This window comes from Setaria italica, chromosome V, assembly GCF_000263155.2.
Source record: "Setaria italica strain Yugu1 chromosome V, Setaria_italica_v2.0, whole genome shotgun sequence".
Lineage (NCBI taxonomy): Eukaryota > Viridiplantae > Streptophyta > Magnoliopsida > Poales > Poaceae > Setaria > Setaria italica.
This window is the reverse complement of record NC_028454.1, coordinates 38,879,791-38,898,705: the sequence shown is the minus strand read 5'-3', so window position 1 is coordinate 38,898,705 and position 18,915 is coordinate 38,879,791. Positions and strand designations below refer to the sequence as shown.

Here is an 18,915-nt window from a genome sequence, read left to right as displayed (position 1 = left end):
GGGAGAACTAATGATAACTTGAAATAAAACATAGAGAGAAAATTTGTAACAAACCTGGCATAAAACATTGAGTGTAGAAAAATGTTGGATACCATCAACAATTACTGGTGAGTGTACAAAATAAGTTATAAAAAAGTTGTTGTATGTCCAATGTATGTGATAAAATGTTGATCACTTTGAATAAAAATGTTTGTCTATTCAAAACAATGTTGGTCAAGATCAAGAAAATATGGTGAGTGTCTTACAACTAAGTTAAAGAAAAATGTTGGTGTATGTGATAAAATATTGATGACTTTGAAGGAAAATGTTGATCAGTGCAGAAAAAAATGTTAGCAATCATTGATAAAATGTTGATTTGTCCAAAAATAAGTTATACATAAATGTTGGTGTATGTGATAAAATGTTGATCACTATGATGAAAAATGGTTATGTATTCACCAAAAAAGTTGATCAACATCAATAAAATGTTGGTGAGTGTCTCAAAACTAAGTTAAAGAAAAATGTTGGTGTATGTGATAAAATGTTGATCACTCTAAAGAAAAATTTTGTTGAGTGTAAAAAAATGTTAGCAAGCATTGATAAAATGTTGATTTGTTAAAAAAATAAATCATATGCAAATGTTGGTGTATGTGATGAAATGTTGATCACTCTGAGGGAAAACGTTTATGAATTCGCCAAAAAAGTTGGTCAACATCAATAGAATGTTTGCCAATGTCCTAAAATAAGTTAAGTAAAAGAATTAGTGTACGTGCGAAAATGTTAATCATTCTAAACGTAGTTTGTGTAAAAAAGTTGGTGATTGTGTAAAAAAATGTTGACGTATTTCAAGAAATTGTTGGTCACTATCAAGAAAATGTTGGTGATTTGTTCAAAATTAAAAATTGTTGCCACTAGTAATTGAGGGAGATACACTAAATATATTTGCCAGTACATCATCGAGATGTCAAAATATGACCAATAATTCAGCAAAATACACTAAATTTTCCTACCAGTCCACCAAAATAGTCAACAATTCAACGGTACTAAAAATTAACTAACAAATCAACACTAATGGTTGATTGATGTTGTCGGAGAAGCTCATCCCCTCGATTCTATTCTGATTCTACATTGGTTGATGGATGCGTTGGAGACGACAACGAGTAAGGTTAAGGTTAGGATCAGGGTGCAAACCTGGTGCTCAGAGTGAGTCAAAGGAGCAAACCAGCATATCAGTGTTAAAACCATAGAGTTTTGCTACCAAATCTTTTATCACGTAGCAGTAACCTTCATGCCTTCCTCGGTCAGCATTTCCTCAAGCACCTTACCTGCGTGCTCTTGGATGCCCTCCTCCAGCATGGTTGTTGAGATGGGAGAGCTCAGCTAGATGGAATAGCAGTGGAGGCACAACACACGGACGAGGTTGAGCGCATGGGAGTCCCAGGTGCTCCCGCTCGTCCTGTTGCTCTGTCCCAGCCTCCTAACTGGCGCCTACTAATCCCCTCACGTTCTGCCCCACTGCATCGTGTAGGCCCTCTGCTCGCTCCATCGCCTCATCGGCCTCTGGCACCATCTCCTTGGGCGGAGGAGAAGCACGACGCACATTGGTGTAGGGGATGTTGTTGGCGTGGATGAGGAAGCCGGCCTCCTTGCCCACAGTGGCGACCAAGTTGAGGTCGGTGTGGATGACGATGATGGTGGTAGCCATGTCGAGGCACTCGCTGACGCCGGTGTCATAGAGCTCGCCCCCGTGCTCGGAGTCGAGGATGACGCAGATCCGCCAGCGGCGAAAGTACCGCACCTAGCTGCAATGGATGCGCCCTTTCGCGACGGCGCCCGTAGTCCTCGACAACCCAAGTGAAGAAATACGGCGACAACCTGCCGGACAAATCACCGGCAACGGAACCACATAGTCGCCTCCCCCACTGACCCGAGCAAAATAATCCGGACATATCGCTGTAGCAACCACCCTCGACGACCCGAGCGGAGAGAGCCGGGAGTCGAATTGGAATGGAACGGAAAACTCGAGACCAACTTAGAAAAAAAAGTCTGGAGGCCTAAGCCCAGCGAATCGAACGCTCGAGGGAAGCTTTACTAATCTCAATGTTTGGAAGGCCAAAGAGAAAAAATCTACTGCATAGGTTTTTCTGAACAAAGACAGGGCAGAGGCAGCCCGCAGCCCAACGGCCCAATGGCCTTTTCCGGCTCCAACTCTCTGATGGGCCCGGCCGCCGAAGGAAAAAGGTCTGCGCATGCATTAGGCTTCTTTTATTAGTGAACGCCACTGGCCCACTGCTGAGGTAGATGACCCTCTGGCTACTGTCTGTTCGGGCCCGCACGGAGTCGGCCCATATATCGACTAAGCTGGACCTGGCCCTTTTAGCTAGCAATGGAAGATGGAAGAAAAGAAAAACAAACGCAATGGATCGAAAAGCCCACACATGCTTAACGGACGGTGGCGGAAAACTTTTTGTTTAGCAGAGGTCGCTTGTTTCAGCACTGCCCTGTGCGATTCCCACGCTAAACACGGGCCCTTGAGTGTTCCGCACAAGCATATTCCTCCACCCCGTCGCCCGGTCGCATCGCATATGCAATCGAAATATTCCTGTTGCTGGATGCTAGGGATAAATCACCATGGGGTACCCAACCTCCCTGCCAGCCTGTGCTTATCAAAGCCTTCCTCCTACTTTGGACTTTTCTTACCCTCCACGAACCAAAATTTTCTCCCCACCGGTGCCTTGGAAACCAAGACACCTCCCCCTGCCACGACACTTTCCGCATCCGTGCTCCCGTCCCCGCGCTCCAAACGGGGCATGTACGGGGAGGCCATAAAAGTCCGGTCGAGCCGTCGAGATCCGGCGCCAGATCCGGTGCAGCTCTGACACCCCACAGTCCATGGTAGCCCCGTTTGGAGATCGTGCCTGTCACATCGAATGTTTGTACTAATTAGGAGTATTAAATATAAATTAATTATAAAATTAATTGTATAAATGAAGATTAATCCGCTATACGAATTTATTAAGCGTAATTAGTTCATGATTTGGCCATGTGATGCTACAATAAATATGTGCTAATCATGAATTAATTAAGTTTAATAAATTTATCTTGCGAATTAGCCACGACTTATGCAATTAGTTTATAATTAATTCACATTTAGTCTTTCCTAAATCTCGTCGTTAACTGAATTCAGAATGAAAAGATGGAAAAATAAAAAAAAACTCTTCTAATTAGTATAAACATCCGATCCGAATTAAAAATTAGTTCGCGAATTCAAAGACGGCAGCAAGCCGACGCGAGGGCCACACGGCAGTGTACCCCCGACCGGAACAGCAATCGTAGCGGGCGAGGCAACAACGCTTGGCTTCGCTGGCTTGCCTTGGTTTGGTTATCTCCCCAGCCAAGCCAACGACTGGCACCCGCCTCGCCTGGGCAAGCAGCTTCCTTCCTTCACGGCTTTACCCAATCGCCCATATCGTAATCTCCCGCAAGGCAAGGCAGAGCAAAGCAAACACGAAGCGGCAACCGATTCCAAATCCGTCGCTTGCTCGTGCTCGGCTCGGCTCGGCTTATCCCTTCCCCCTTCGTCTCCGAACGGCCAACCCATTAGCATCGGGGCTCCATTAATTTTTCTCTCCAAAGCAGGGGCCAAGCCGCGCTTTACCTCCTATTCTATTTCACCTAATCCCCGCCTCGCCCACCTCGTCCTCGTTTCTCGTCCAGGGGAAAAAAAGTATAGAGCAGAAAGAAAAGAAAAAAAACCCCGAAACCGCAAGCAAACCCTCGCAGCCTCGCTTTCTCCGATCGAATTGCTCGCACCCGTGCACCCACCACCGGGCTCGGCCGCTCCCCACCACCAGTCCTCCCCTCCCCTCCCCTCCCCCGCCCGCGCGCCGGATGATCTAGGCCTCTCGCCCGCCCGTGCCGATTTCCCCCCACCCCTCCGCGCGCGGCCATGGTGAGCACCTGAGATACGGTCAGTGGGCTGTTTCTTTGCGAGAGTCCCCCCGAGTCCCCACAGAAACAGCCCGGGGGCATCAGCGATCGGTTCAGAGCGGAGCGGCTCGGTTCGGTCTGATTGGCGGGCGGTTCCGTCTCGGCCTCGGCTTCCTCCTCCTCCTCCTCGTCTGATCTAGGCTTGGGGCTTGCTTTGTTCGGTTTTGCATCTGAGGAGGCGCGGGGGGCGGTGCGTAGGTAGCGTGCACGGGTGGTTCTTCTGGTCGCCGGGCTTCATGCGGGACGGCGCGCAGGCGCCTGGCGGCGGCGGCGGGGGCTTCTTCTCGGCGCGGTCGCTCTCCAACTACATGCGGATCGTGTCGTCGGGGGCGTCCACGGCCGCCTCCACGCTGCGCTCCGCCGGGGCGTCGCTGGTGAACTCCATCGCCAGCCACGACGAGGATGGGAGCCGCGACCAGGTTCGTTTGCTTGCTTGCTTCGAGCCTTAAACTGCTCTGTTCCTGTGTGCTTTAGTTTTTGCCTCGCTAATAATTGGAGACTGACTGAAAGGCACCTTTTAGTTGCCTCACGTGTGCGCCGGTTAAAATGAGCGGAAGTGTATTTATAGCTGCAACTGCAAGGCATTCCAATTCTGTTGGTGCCCCCAATATATGCAGCACGATTTGTATTTATGCCAGTTTTTCATGCATTAAATATTTTGACCATTAGTACATACACACTGCAATGTTTGAACTGCAAAATCTTCTAGTAACGTGTTATTGCAGTAGCCACTGCTACTTGCTCAAAACTTTGCAAGTGCTTATCAGACATGGCAAGCTGCAGATTTGGAAACCATGGAGCTAGCACAAGTAGGAAAGTTAGCTTGGAGTCCTGCTTGTAATTCGTGGGATCAGAAGTCCTGTTTGGTCTGGACATTATGTCACCTTATATTCTACATCCTATTTGTTCCAATGATAGGTTATGCATAATGGATCTGTCCTAATTACAAGAATATGACATGAGGCTGTACTCTGATTTATTAAGGATTACCATTTTGAAATGAAAATTAAACTTGAGTTTCACCATGATCCAATACAGTATAGTAAATGACTGGATGCTGAGAAAAAAATGTGGTTATGGTATTGTGACCTTGCATTACTGACCCATGTTGACAAAATAATACAGTAGAAAATCAAGAATAGTCTCCATAAACTAATTGTTCAGCATCCCATCCATGCAAGTTGTTTATACTTATAGATGAATAATGCATATAGGTTCCTGATGTTTTTATTTTTTGAACACATAATTCGTTATAAATTTTTGTGAGCTATATTTTTGTATTGACAATTAACATAACAACTACAATTGCATAGCTAGTATAACAGAAAGAGCACTGTTTATACACTCCCTTCGTTTTTAAATATATGACATTAACTTGTCCTAGATGTCATATATTTTAAAATAGATGGACTATTTGTTAATTAGCTATCAGTCATGCAAGCTGCATCTAAGTCGGATCAATGAATGATGTGCCTAGGCTGGTAATTTTTATCTTTTGATTATGTTACTCTGTAATCCTTGTAGGCAATGCTTCCATGTCCTGAGATGCCAACACTCTTCTTATGTACTTTACGATTTGCAGGTACAATGGGCTGGGTTTGATAAACTCGAATGTGGGGGTGGGGTGGTACGACAAGTCTTGTTGCTAGCTTACAAATCTGGCTTCCAAGTATGGGATGTGGAAAATGCTGATGATGTACGACAGCTGGAATCCAGACACGATGGTGCTGTTTCTTTCATACAGCTGCTAAAGGATCCAATTTTCACAACAAAATCTCAAGACAGATTTGCAGATGCACGGCCATTGCTAGCACTTGCCTGTGAAGGAAATTACACTGGAAGTGGAAACAACCATGACACTAATGTTCCTGTTTTTGATGGAACCAATGGTGCTTTCCACAATACAGGAAGTGAAAATCTTCCTACTGTCATTCGATTTTATTCATTGAGGACCCATGAATATGTGCATACATTGAGGTTCAGGTCAGCTGTTTATTCAATAAGGTGCAGTCCGAGAGTTGTAGCTGTTTCACAGGCTACTCAGGTATGTTATTTTCACTCTTCCAAATCTTTTTTTTTGGATCATTAGTGATCCTGATGGGAGAAAATACATTTTGCAGATACATTGTTTTGATGCTGCGACAATGGAGAGAGAATACACTGTCCTCACCAGTCCTACAGTCGCACAAATTTCAGGTTATGGCCCACTTGGACTGGGCCATAGATGGATTGCATACTCTGGAATTCCGGTTCCAGTTCCAGATACAGGACGGGTTAGCCCTCAGCTTCTTAGTCCGTCTCCCTTTGTTCCACCTCCTGGTTCGAATGGCAGTGTGGTGGCGTACTATGCAAAAGAATCAAGCAAGCAACTGGCTGCCGGCATTGTGACACTTGGCGATGTTGGATATAAGAAGCTATCCAAGTATTGTGCAGATTTCATTCCAAATGGTAATGGTATGGTAAAGCAAAGGAGTTCTATTTACAAAGCAAACGGAGCAATAAATGGGCACCTCATTGACAGTGAATATGCTGGGATGGTACATACTTCTTCAAAGTAGATATTTTCGTCATTAATTCTGTTATCCCTAAGGTTTTTATAAAATTGGTTGACACTGTTGCGAGCTTTACATGTAACTAGTAATAGTAACAATGAATCAACTGTAAGGCCAGTAGGGACCTCAGAACCCACTTGACCAGTTGGCTAACTATCTGATGATGCTACAGAAATATGATTGTTTACCACTTCACTTTACAGACCAAGCATTTTATTGAGTTGTTTGATTTATATTAGTGAATAAAGTAAGAACAGTATTATCCCTCAATACTAGACAAGACGGTGCGGCAGGTAAGGGGATAGTTTATTCTTTGGTCTGGATGGAATTCAAAAAAAGAGTAGCCTACGGATTTGGGTGGTTTGAATTTTTTTCTTACCCCAGCGATTAATATGTATTTAGTGTAAAAAATTGTTCTTTTATTTTTGCAATTACAAGTCCATTAACATGAGTATGCCATGTCTTTACCTACTTCACAGAATGTTGACAGTTAACACCCTTTGCAATGGCAGGTCATTGTGCGAGATATTGTCTCTAAATTATTGATAGTTCAGTTCAGGGCACACACTAGTCCCATTTCAGCACTTTGCTTTGATCCAAGTGGAACTTTGCTGGTGACAGCATCTGTTCATGGTCAAAACATCAATGTTTTCCGCATTATACCTCCTCCACATGGGACATCAGAAGCAGGTCAAATTGGAACCTATGTTCATCTGTACAAATTGCAAAGAGGCATCACCAATGCGGTAAGCTGGCGTACCTTTTTCTTGCTCATCGTTTGTAATGTGGTTTGACTGTAAAAGTATCACTTTTCTTGTAGGTCATAAAAGACATCAGCTTTAGTGATGATAGTGAGTGGATAATGATTAGCTCTTCAAGAGGAACTAGTCATCTGTTTTCAATATCTCCATATAGTGGATCAACAAGATTCCGTTACAGTGATAACAATCCTGCAGAAAATGATTACGTGGTGGATTCTTCATCAGTTAATCATACTGCTCATTGGTCCCAGAAGTCAACCCCTTCTTTGAGTCTCAGTCAGAAGACACTTTTTGTATCTGGACCCCCTCTCACGTTGTCTGTTGTTAGTAGGATAAGAAATGGGAGTAACTTGTTTAAGGGTGCTGTCCACGGTGCTGCAGCATTTGCAACTGGTGCTTCCAGTCCAATTTCTGGTGCTATCGCTTCAACATTTCACAATTGCAAGGATGCTGACCTTAATTCAGACAGTTCACGCACGAAGTACTATTTACTAGTATTTTCTCCATCAGGAAGCATAATACAGTATGTTCTCCATCTCTCAACTGAACAGGATTCTGGGTTTGATTTCCCCACAGGCCCCATTTCTTATGGATCAGAAAGAGAGACTGATACAAAATTTGTTATTGAAGCTCTTCAGAAGTGGGATGTTTGTCATAAAAGAAATAGGAGAGACAGTGCTGAGAGTTTTGCGTATAATGATTTTGAGAATGGAGAAAATAATAAACTTTTCCAGAAAGTTATGAAAAAAGGAACAAGTATCTATCCATTTGACTCTGCTGCTGCTGAAAGACCAAAGCTCAGTGCTGATGAAAATCGTAATTTCTATATATCTCAGAGTGAGTTGCAGACTCATGTTGTGCAAACTCCACTCTGGTCTAGATCTGGGGTATTTTCTTGCACCTTTTCCTTTTCAATGCAATATTTATCTTTTCAGTTGATTGACAATGGGACTCATTGCAATACCTGCTTACTGACTGATGCCAGATACACTTTCAAGTTATGGAGGGTGAAACTTTAGAAGCAGACAATCTTGATATAACTTCAGGGGAAGTTGAAGTAGAAAAAATCCAGACCCATAACATAGAATCAAGGTCAAAGAATCTCGTACCAGTCTTTGACTCCCTTCATACCTCGAGGTTTCAACAGACAAGGTATGTTCGAAGCTTACATTTCTTGAGCACTTGTTATTGGTTGATATAAAGTCAATACAACTAAATAACGTATTTCAACTATACGGTTGATAAAGGCTGGCTAATTTTCATTAGATAATTCAGACCTTCATTAGGAAATGAGAAATTGCTGCTGTTTTTCTGATTAGATTTGTCCTGGGCTGATTAATGTACTTTTACCCTGTAGGATGAACACTCCTGATAACAACAGGTATGAACTGCTTCAGCGACAGAAGTCTGGGATTTCAGAAGATGGTAGACTCTCGCGCAGAAGCAGTTGTAGTTCTTTGGACTGCATGTCTGAAGGGCCCAAAAGCTCTGATGATGGTGGTTTCAGTAAATATGTAGTAGATGATAGTAGTGCTGCTGTAAATAACAATCCAAGTGTTAAATTACATACCGAGCTTGTAAATAATACCGGGAGCCTTAAGTCAGAGGCCCAGCTCGGATTTGTACATAGCAAAGGGGATGGTGAAGATGAAGAGCAACTCCCAGACTTGTGATATTGACTCTTTGTGTCTCTGTCAAGGTAAGTGCTTTAGCATATTTGTTTTTCTTTAGCCCTGGCTTGCATGATACAATGCATGTGAACTACCCTACCGTGCCTAGTTTTTCTTTGCACATTGGTACTCATCATGGTCATGAACTCTCTAACATGGCTTGCAGATGATCCATGTGGTGGAGTCGTCGATGTGATGGAGGAGCCTCTTTACTCGCTGAAGTCTTCATTGTGTGTGTGTAGCTGAATTCTTTCATTTCTCCATCCGGAGTTCTTTTACCTCTCTTCTATAGTTCTATTCATAGGAATTCATGAAAATTTTACCGTGAGAAAAGATAGAAAGGGAGGTTGAATTATGGCCCTATGGGTATTGAAGCTTTGGTGCTGTGAGTTGGGGTTTCTATCTTACAAGAATGTGTACATAACATGATTGTTCATTGCATTTCCAATAATAGCACGTAAATTGTGAATATTTGAAACTCCACACTAGTCTCAGCTGCTAGAGATTTTCCACCAGTTCAGATTTGCTGTTTCTTTTGTTTCTTCAACTGGACAAACTAAAGACGTCATTTGAGATAATCTATTTACTGTCCGTTTTTGTGATGCTTTCACTGTTCCGGGGAACTTCCTTATGCAATCTTAATCTCTTCAGAAAATTGATGAAAGGGTTGCCAGGGAAATTGAGACTAGAATATTGTCAACCCTAATCTATGAGGGTAAAGTGCTGGTAGCATTGCATCCTTATGAACTTTTTCTGTTGGGCTTAAACAAGCCTTATGAAATGGATGTGTATTAAATAACTACTGATAGAAATTGACCAGGAAAATAAATTTAGGTACGAATTGGTGCCCACAAGTTGAAATTACACGGGACATTTATATTCCAGAACATACCTGAGTTGTATTGTTGTCAACTCCTTACCTTCAATTATTTTCGTTGTCAGCAGCTGAATTTCTCAAATCACATTATTTTTTCTTAAAAGATGTCTATATATCCTCAGGAATGCTGGATGAATAACAGTAGAATAACTTAGGCCTTGTTTAGTTGCCAAAGTTTGGAGGTGCTAAATTACTGTTACAGCACTGTATTCGTCTCGCAAAGTACAACAAAACTGTGCAATTAGTTTTTTATTTCATCTACATTTAGTACTCCATGCATGTACCGTAAGTTTGATGTGATAGGGAATCTTCTTTTTGCATAGTGCTAAAGTTGGGAGTTGGGGGTGACTAAAGAAGGGTTTAGCATGTCTATATACTGAGGCGAGTGATGCCAATTCGAATTTCTCTAGCAAAACATGTCCCTTTCTGTACCTGCAACCTTCAATCCCTTTTTCTTAACCCAGTCTTTTGTCAGACACAAGGACCGTCACATATAAAAAGCAGTGTCACCAACATCTGTCCGTGTACTCTGAATTCTCAAAGAAGCAGACAGAGGCCGGAGATGACGAGGACTACTGAACTCGCCCCCCTCCTCGCCGCCGCCATCGCCGTCTCCTTCTTGTCGGCGGCGGCAGCGTCCAACACCACCACCTCGTCACACCCCGGCCGCCTCCAAGGCCTCCTCGCCGAAGTGTCGCGATGGCGGGAACGCCACCTGGCCGAGCCGTCCTCGCCCTCGGGCGGGGTCCGGCCGAACACCGTGGCCGCGTGGGTGCTCTCCTTCTTCGCCGCGTCCGTGTCGAGCGCCGGCGGCGTGGGCGGCGGGTCGCTGTTCCTGCCCATCCTGAACCTGGTGGCGGGGCTGAGCCTGAAGCGCGCCACGGCCTACTCGTCCTTCATGGTGACGGGCGGCGCGGCGTCGAACGTGCTGTACAACCTGGCGTGCGCGGGCGGCGGCGGGCGGCGGCTGATCGACTACGACGTCGCGCTGCTGTTCCAGCCGTGCCTGCTCCTGGGCGTGAGCATCGGGGTGGTGTGCAACGTCATGTTCCCCGAGTGGCTCATCACCGTGCTCTTCTCCCTGTTCCTCGCCTTCTGCACCGTCAAGACGTGCCGCGCCGGGCTCAAGATCTGGCGCTCCGAGACCCGCGCCGGGGATGCACGCTGCGCCGCCCACCTCAGCATCACGGAGCCCCTGCTGCTCGCGAGCGACGGCCAGGACGGCGGCCGCGGCAATGTCGCGGGGTTCCCGTGGAAGGACGTGGCGCTGCTGGTCGTGGTGTGGCTCTGCTTCTTCGCGCTCCATGTCCTCATTGGAGATAAGCACGGAAAGGTACGTCTCATCACCTCCCCCTCCGCGACGTGTTGCACTCGCCGCACATCCCCTGGCACTGGACGGGCACCAGTGCCGGTATGGCCATGATCGATATGCGCCAGTAACCGAGGAACGGATCGATGGTGTCGCGTCCCACAAAGCAAGCAAGGAAGTAATGTGACTTTGAGCCTTTCGTAATCTAGGCTTCTTTTCGCTTGTCAGGTTACGTTTGCATTATTTGCCTTTTTTTTTCCATCATAGTGGGAAGTAGCGGCTGCATTTCTTCCCTTGCTAGTGGAACGAACGTCTCGGTCCTTTCACTCGACAGTAGCCGCCTCAACACGGTGGTGCCTTTTTTTGGCCTCTCGTTGGCGTGCGTCCAACCCAGATCATGTCCAGATCTTACTCGCTCTGCACAGTGCACAAGCTGGTCGGCCGGTTGGTTTGGCCCATTCTGGAGAGAAACTAGGTAGACCTGTAGGTCCATTTGGAAAGTCGTATAGGAATGAGCAGGTTGCTGAACCCGAATTCTCCAGCCTATCTCTGGTGAATGGTCAGCATCAAATGCCTGTTCGTGGAAGGCCGACCTCGTCTAGTGCCAGTGTGCCACTTGGTACACTAATGAAAAAAAGCCTTATATCCAGGTCAACGGCTTCTTGAACTGAACCCGGACATTGTGCTCAGAATCCTGACATCGTGCTTGTCCACGTTCACTGTACCCGAATTCAGAGCCCTGAAAATGCTTAGTGGCAAGTTGAGGGCAGTCATTTCTCAAAAATATGAACTCATGACAGTGACATCAGATACGTGTCCTCGTTTAGATATTTTTCAGTCCAACAAAACATCATAGGATTTTTCGGCTGAGCTTCAAATAAGCTGCAGCCGCTTATTTGAACAGTAAAATCAGAGAGAAGTAAAAAAAAAAAGCTGGCTGAACAGCCGCTACTGCTTATTTTGGCTGATTCGAACAGGTCGATGAACTCGACCTTATCTTCCCAGGGTGTGATCAGGATAAAACCCTGCGGCGTCACCTACTGGCTCATCACTTCGTCCCAGCTACCCGCCGCCGTGGCTTTCACAGGGTATATCATATACGCCAAGAGGAAGAAACGCGTTGTCTGTAGCCAAGAGGATGGCAAGGTAGGTCGGCCGATTTTATTTTATCTTCTTGTTCTCGCGGCAAAGCTTGAAGCGGCATGGACTGAGCGTGACATCACATGGCCAAAGCAGGCAGAGCTCGTGGGAGCTACAGCTACAATGGAGACTCTGCCGTCACTTACACTCCCGCTGGCGGCTTTAGTCACTGGGGCTCTGAGTGGCCTCTTCGGCATTGGAGGGGGACTGCTTCTCAACCCTGTTCTTCTTCAGATCGGAATAAACCCGCAGGTATAGAACACACCAAGTATTCTTAATTTTCGTGTTGCATATAGTCGCCACTGAATCACTAGTTTTCTGTTGGTTTTCAGACAGCAGCAGCGACGTCTTCGTTCATGGTCCTGTTCTGCGCGTCGATGTCCATGGTTCAGTTCATCCTGCTGGGCATGGAAGGCATCGGACAGGCCTCCGTTTACGCGGGGATATGCTTCGTCGCGTCGGTCGTCGGGCTCGTCGTGATCGAGCGGGCCATCAGGAAGTCCGGGCGGGTCTCGCTGATCGTGTTCCTGGTGACCGCCATCATGGCGCTCAGCACGGTGATCGTCACCTGCTTCGGAGCGCAGGATGTCTTGATGCAGTACACCAGCGGAGCGTACATGGGCTTCAAGTTGCCTTGCTGAGGTCTTCAGAATGACAGAGGGTTTTGGCTTGGCCTTGGCCTTTTGGGCTTTCTGAAGAAAGGTTTTTCTCTTGATTTTTATATATTGTAATGGCTAGCTTGGGGCTTACTTGCTGAAATAATTTTCCTGCCGGTGAGCTTCCTGGAAAGAGGCAGGATTGATTGTGGACACTGATTACGCTTATGATGAAGTCAGGTCTTCTATGTAGTAGTATGAGTCGCTATAGTCCTATTGTTAAATCGCTCCTTTCAGTATGCACTTGTTCACCGGTGATTTGCTACTTGAGCTGTCAGAAAGGATACTTATACGAATGTTCTGGTGTCAAAAGATAGTGATGGTTTTTTGTGCAAACAAAAAAGGTCAACAAGATAGGTTTTATTTCGTTGCCAGTTCTGTAGTTTGGAAGAATTTGCTGGCCAAACCACTATCAATTGAGTATTTACCAACAGAGACATCAACAGTTTGTCCTTAGGTAGTTAGGTACTACTACTACTCTTGAGAAAGGCATGATCATTATTTTCTTTAGTACCAGTACGGGCAAGCCAGGCATGATCTTGCGACAAATGAGCCGGGCTTATCCAAACAGTATTTTTCTCTCACCGTTCAGCTTTTCAGCCGGCTTATAAGCTGAAGCGAACATGCCCAATACAAAAGTTCTACAGATTGTAGCCACCAACTGAGCTGTTTATTAACTCCATAAGAAATCTTGTTCCTGCATCCAGAAACCTGTGAAAATAACTGAAATACAATAAGAACGTTCCTCGTCGCCCACATAGCAAGCACACATGGATTCTTCTTTTTTCCAGATACAAGGAACACATGGATCTTATACATTATAGGACACATGGATTCACATTACCCATCTATGCAGAACAAAAGTTAACGCCGAACCGCGTATATACCCAGCACAAAGCAAACAACCAATGCGAAACCCTCCTGCTCGCCTCAGAAACACTGACAGGATAATGAACTCCTCGATGCTGCTCCTCGCCTCCGCTGCAAGAGCGAGTAACTCAACGATTTACCGGTCCCAATGCAGATCGCAGCTGCAGCCGATGGAATCTTCCTCGCAGAGCGGCCTCGCGAATGCTCTCGCGTGCGCGCTTTCCTTCTTAGCCGCGGCCATCTCCAGCGCGGCGAGCGTCGGCGGGGGCTCGCTGTACGTCGCGATCCTCAGCACCGTCGCGGGGGCCAGCGTCAAGACGGCGACCGTGTTCTCGAGGTACATGGTCACCGGCGTCTCCCTCTCCAACGTGCTCTACATATCGTCTTCCTCCGCGGGGCCGGGCCGGAAGGTGAACCGCTGATCGACCACGACGTTGACACGTCGTGGTGGTGTCGCAGCCGTGCCTGCTCGTGGGCGACTGGGCGTCGGCGTCGGGGTGCTGTGCGACGCCGTGTTCCCGGAGTGGCTCGTCACCGTTCTGTTCGCGGCGTTCACCACGTTCAAGACGTGCCGCGCCGGGGGTCAGGCGGTGGCTCGCGGAGACGGTGGCCATGAGGAGGATCGCGGAGGACGGAGGCGACTTGGGTGGGATCAAGGAGGCGCTTCTTGGCCGGAGGCCAGGCGGGGCCACTCGCTCCTCCTTCGGTCGCTGCTAACAGGTAGCGGCGCACGCGCTGTATAAGGTTTTCGGAGGCCAGGAGGTAACCGTCGATCGGTGCAACTGCGTGGACGTGTACTTCATATGACTACAGATATGACAATAAGAACTTTTAAGTCTACTCCCCCGTCCATTGAACAATGTAATTCTCATCTTTGTCGGATAAATTAGTGGTGACAAGACAAGACAAGATTATCATGCCCTCATTTGTTGCCCGCATACAACTGACTATACTTCCTAAAATTACGACCAGAGACCTAGATAGATAGTTACGGTCAAATTGCTAAGATTGGAGTCTTTTATGGATTTTGCTTTGAATTTCAAGATTGTATTTTTCATGGGATGAAGGGAGTACGTGCCATAGAGTTAAATGAGGAGAGAACGCAGCCTCCAAATATAATAAGAAGCTTATAGCCCGCTTACATGGCACTTTTGCCTCATATAGAAGAGAGACAATGAAAAATGAACGAAGTGTTCTCTTATGCAAGAGCCAGCCTCTCTGCGTGCTGCAAAGCAAATAGAGTAAACGGCTAAACGCAGAGGAGGTGATCGAAAGAAAATGACAAAACTAATAGCTTCTTAATCCCATCTTCTTCCATATTGGAGTGCCTAAAGTAAGACAATATGTTACGTACCCTATTTCTCTGTACTTACCTGATACTTCCTCCGTCATTTTGACTTTTCTAAAGACATATACACATCTAGATTCATATCAAAAGTTTTAACCTAGAAAAATCAAAACAATGAGTAATTTAAAATGGAGGCAGTATATACCTGTATATTTTGTATCTACTCCATTCCTATGTACTTGTCCTTGGGGGGGGGGGGGTCCCTTAACGGGGCAGCATTCTTTGAAACCTAGTACAACAATTCCTGAAACCGCTTATAAAAAACAATTTCTAAAACCTTGTTCAATAGTTATCAGCCAATGATTTTCACTAGATAATGATGTAGAAACATCAATACTAGCAATCCGCCTACAATTCCAAAAAAAAAACTGAGGGCACCTACTTACGTGCCGCCTCGGTCCCTCGCCCCCTCCACCTTGTTGGATCCCGGAACGGTGGGCGCCGCCGCCGTGCACGCGCAGACGTGCGGCGTGCTCTCCTCCGATCAGCTTTTTGCCAAAAGCGAGCCCAACTTTGCTGTGTTCCCCGGCCGCTTTTGGGTGCGCTCGGGCATCAGCCGTTTGGCACCATCTCTCCTCCGTGCTAGCGCCGCGCATCGCACCGCACGGGAGCTGCATGCCGGCCGTGTCTAGCAGTAGCCGTTGCGCCCGCTCGCGCTCGCACGCACATGCGCTGCAGGGCCGGACCGCGGCCGAGCGCTCTCGGCGCAGTCCCTACGCCCTTGGACTGTTCACCCGGCCGTATCCCGCGCCGGCAGATTCCACGTTCCTGTGGGAACGGAATGCTTCGTGGGTCCCGCGCTCGCCGGAGTATTGTATCGGAAGCGGAAGGGCACTCTCCACCACAGTGAACAGCACGAGCACGGCATGGCGGCGCTGGGATGGCAAGTTGGCAAAATGCGGGCGCCGCCGCGCATCGGGCCAGCGGGCGGGGGCGCGCGGTCGGTGCATGCGCGAGCTGCGGCCTGGTTTCCGAACATTTCCGTTGTCTTACACCGCCCGTCTCGTTCGAGATAGGAAATTTTGCGACGGCCTTTCCTTCCGGCGGATCTGTCTGTCGGCGAGCAGAGCAGGCGCGCGCGCGCGGCTTTGCGGAGCGGAGCTCTGCACGCGTGCCCAGGGAATGTACCCTTCGCCTGGACAGGCTTCCACATGGGCCTCGATCGGGAAGGTACATACAGAAACTTACCATTGCAGGAAACGGACGAATGTACAGCGGTGTTACCTGTTCGATCTAAAGATTGATCTATACTCTCCCAACCCAAGTGCGTGTGTTCTGCCTACCTACTCTTTGGCTGTTTTCGTGTACCAGGATCTGCCACAATGAAATTCCATTGCAGGGTTTGTACCCTGTGCATGCATCATGCATGTAGGGTGCCTGCTGGCACAGCACTGCTCCGTCTGTGTATATATGGAGGACCAGAGTCCAGAGGCTGCACCGCCTTGCTACGGCAACCTCAGACACATCATGCCCTCTGCGGTGAAGATGGCGGAGATGAAGGCACTGCTGGTATGCGTCACCGTGGCATTGTCGCTGATCCACGCCGTGACGGCGGCGGATTACGTCGTCGGCAACCCGGCCGGCGGCTGGGACGGGAGGACCGACTACAAGTCCTGGGCTGCAGCCCAAACGTTCGGCCCAGGAGACACCCTGAGTAAGTGTCATAAGCTAGTAAGATTGTCGACGTGTTGATTCTTAAGCCCATCATGCAACATCCTGTGTGCAGCCTTCAACTACAACTCGTACCACAACGTCCTCGAGGTGACCAAGGACGCCTTCGAAGCGTGCACGACGACCAACCCCATCACCTTCGACAACAGCGGCAGTACCACCGTCGTGCTCACCATGCCCGGGACGCGCTACTTCATCTGCGGCGCGCCGGGGCACTGCCTGGGCGGCATGAAGATGGAGATCGAGGTCGCCGACCGCCCCGCGCCCACCACGCCCAGCTCGCCGCCGCCGCTGCCGCCACCACCGGCACACGACGCCAAGACGAAGCCGCCTGCAATGGCGCCAACAATGGCACTGTCGCCGGCGCCTACGCCGTGGATGCCGGGGCCCGCGGCTGCACCGCCGAGACATGCAGGGCATAAGACGAAGCACAGGAAGAACTCGAAGAAAGGATGCCCACCCGAAACCCTGGTTGCGCCGGCACGGCCCCCGGCAGTGCAGGCCGTGGAAAATCTCTTCCCGTTCGCGGAGGTTGCGCCGATGTCCTCAACCCCGCCACCGCCGGCAACGTCGTCGGGCGGGCATGCCGTGCTGCGAGCAACGTGGGGAGAGGCCACTGCGTCGCTAGCAGCTCTCGGCGGGTTCATGCTTCTTCTAGCCCCGTGAACCGGAGAGGTCTTCGACGAGATCAACGTGTGCACGTTTCGTTGCTTAGGGGCTGTTTGGATACGAGGTGCTAAACTTTAACAGTGTCACATCGGATGTTTGGATGCTAATTAGGAGGACTAAACATGAGCTAATTATAAAACTAATTGCAGAACCTTGTGCTAATTCGCGAGACGAATCTATTAAGCCTAATTAATCCATCATTAGCAAATGGTTACTGTAGCACCACATTGTCAAATCATGGACTAATTAGGCTTAATAGATTCGTCTCGCGAATTATACTCCATCTGTGCAATTAGTTTTGTAATTAGCTTATGTTTAGTACTCCTAATTAGCATCCAAACATCCGATGTGACAGGTGTTAAACTTTAACAGGTGTTTCCCAAACACCCCCTTAGTTTGTGTGTGTGTGTTATTTAGATTATGGCGTGTGATATGCGTGGAGTTTGGAATAGCTGTATCTTTGGTGTGTTCTAATGTTTTTGTTGAATGAGATTAGCATATCCTTATATTCTTTACTGTTCATTGAACAACCAAGGACTTTGGTTTCGATGTGAGGGGAACCGTTTTTGGTTTCGAAGTGAGGAACTAACTGTTAGTTTGAGCGACAAATAGGGAAAAAATGCTGAAATGTCGAGTAAGTTTCATTCGTATAAACTCGTAGATATAATTTTTTTTCTGAAACAAGAAAAAACATGGATCCAAATTAATCATCAGGTAATAAGTGGTAGTACAGCCCATGCGCAATAAATTAAATCAGATTACAGTTTTTTACAATGCTACCACCACACAACTAGAGAGAAACTACGCTGCTGGCGAGTTCACTTTCTACTTCGTACGCCGCCACAATCACTCGTAGTCCGCGCCGCCGTCGTCTCCCTGGAGGAGGTCGCGGAGGTACGTCTTGACCTCGTCGTGCCTGAACTTGTGCCTCCCTTTCTCGGCCTTCGCCCTGTCGTACTTCTTGTAGGGGTCGCCACCGGTGGACCTGGAGTGGTTCGTGGGTTTCCTGGGCGCCCTGACGAGGCCGCCGACGCGCCGTCCACGACGTACACCGCGTGGCGCGCCTTCTCCGGGTCGATCAGGCCCGAGAAGCGGACGTAGGAGCGCACCCACCCGCGCTTATAGATAGCCAAACGGACGGCCCGGCCCGGCCTGGCACGGGCACGAATAGGCCCGACCTGTTTAGGCCCGGCCTGTTTGGGCCCGCCTATCTGTCGTGCCAGGCCGGGTCGGCCCGCGTGCCGAAAGAGCGGCCCAGGTCCGGCCTGCTACCTTCTTACGCAGGCCGTGCCGGCCCGCTGGCCCGGTGGGCCTTAACAGCCTTACCGTGCCCGTGCCAGCCCGTGTAACGTTTTAAGAAAAAACCCTCACCAGAATCTAATTTATCAAAGTAAGATATTTAACATATTCACAGAAACTTACT

General features: G+C 48.0%; 3 protein-coding genes across 3 annotated transcripts; all 3 read left to right on the top strand.

The window, feature by feature from the left end:
* The first annotated feature begins 3,507 nt into the window (after positions 1–3,507).
* On the top strand, positions 3,508–9,433 carry LOC101771510 (autophagy-related protein 18f). Its single transcript, XM_004970158.4, has 8 exons — positions 3,508–4,388; positions 5,552–6,013; positions 6,090–6,506; positions 7,034–7,267; positions 7,342–8,169; positions 8,268–8,434; positions 8,640–8,981; positions 9,119–9,433. Exons 1-7 carry the CDS (start codon positions 4,206–4,208, stop codon positions 8,953–8,955), a joined length of 2,607 nt encoding a protein of 868 aa, XP_004970215.1. The 5' UTR covers positions 3,508–4,205; the 3' UTR covers positions 8,956–8,981; positions 9,119–9,433.
* An 836-nt stretch (positions 9,434–10,269) lies between these two features.
* On the top strand, positions 10,270–13,241 carry LOC101770566 (sulfite exporter TauE/SafE family protein 5). The gene is made up of 4 exons (XM_004970156.4): positions 10,270–11,162; positions 12,144–12,284; positions 12,375–12,530; positions 12,611–13,241. Exons 1-4 carry the CDS (start codon positions 10,392–10,394, stop codon positions 12,917–12,919), a joined length of 1,377 nt encoding a protein of 458 aa, XP_004970213.1. The 5' UTR covers positions 10,270–10,391; the 3' UTR covers positions 12,920–13,241.
* Positions 13,242–16,547: 3,306 nt separating this feature from the next.
* LOC101770179 (blue copper protein) lies at positions 16,548–17,658 on the top strand. Its single transcript, XM_004970154.3, has 2 exons — positions 16,548–16,806; positions 16,879–17,658. Exons 1-2 carry the CDS (start codon positions 16,563–16,565, stop codon positions 17,487–17,489), a joined length of 855 nt encoding a protein of 284 aa, XP_004970211.2. The 5' UTR covers positions 16,548–16,562; the 3' UTR covers positions 17,490–17,658.
* Positions 17,659–18,915: the final 1,257 nt, after the last annotated feature.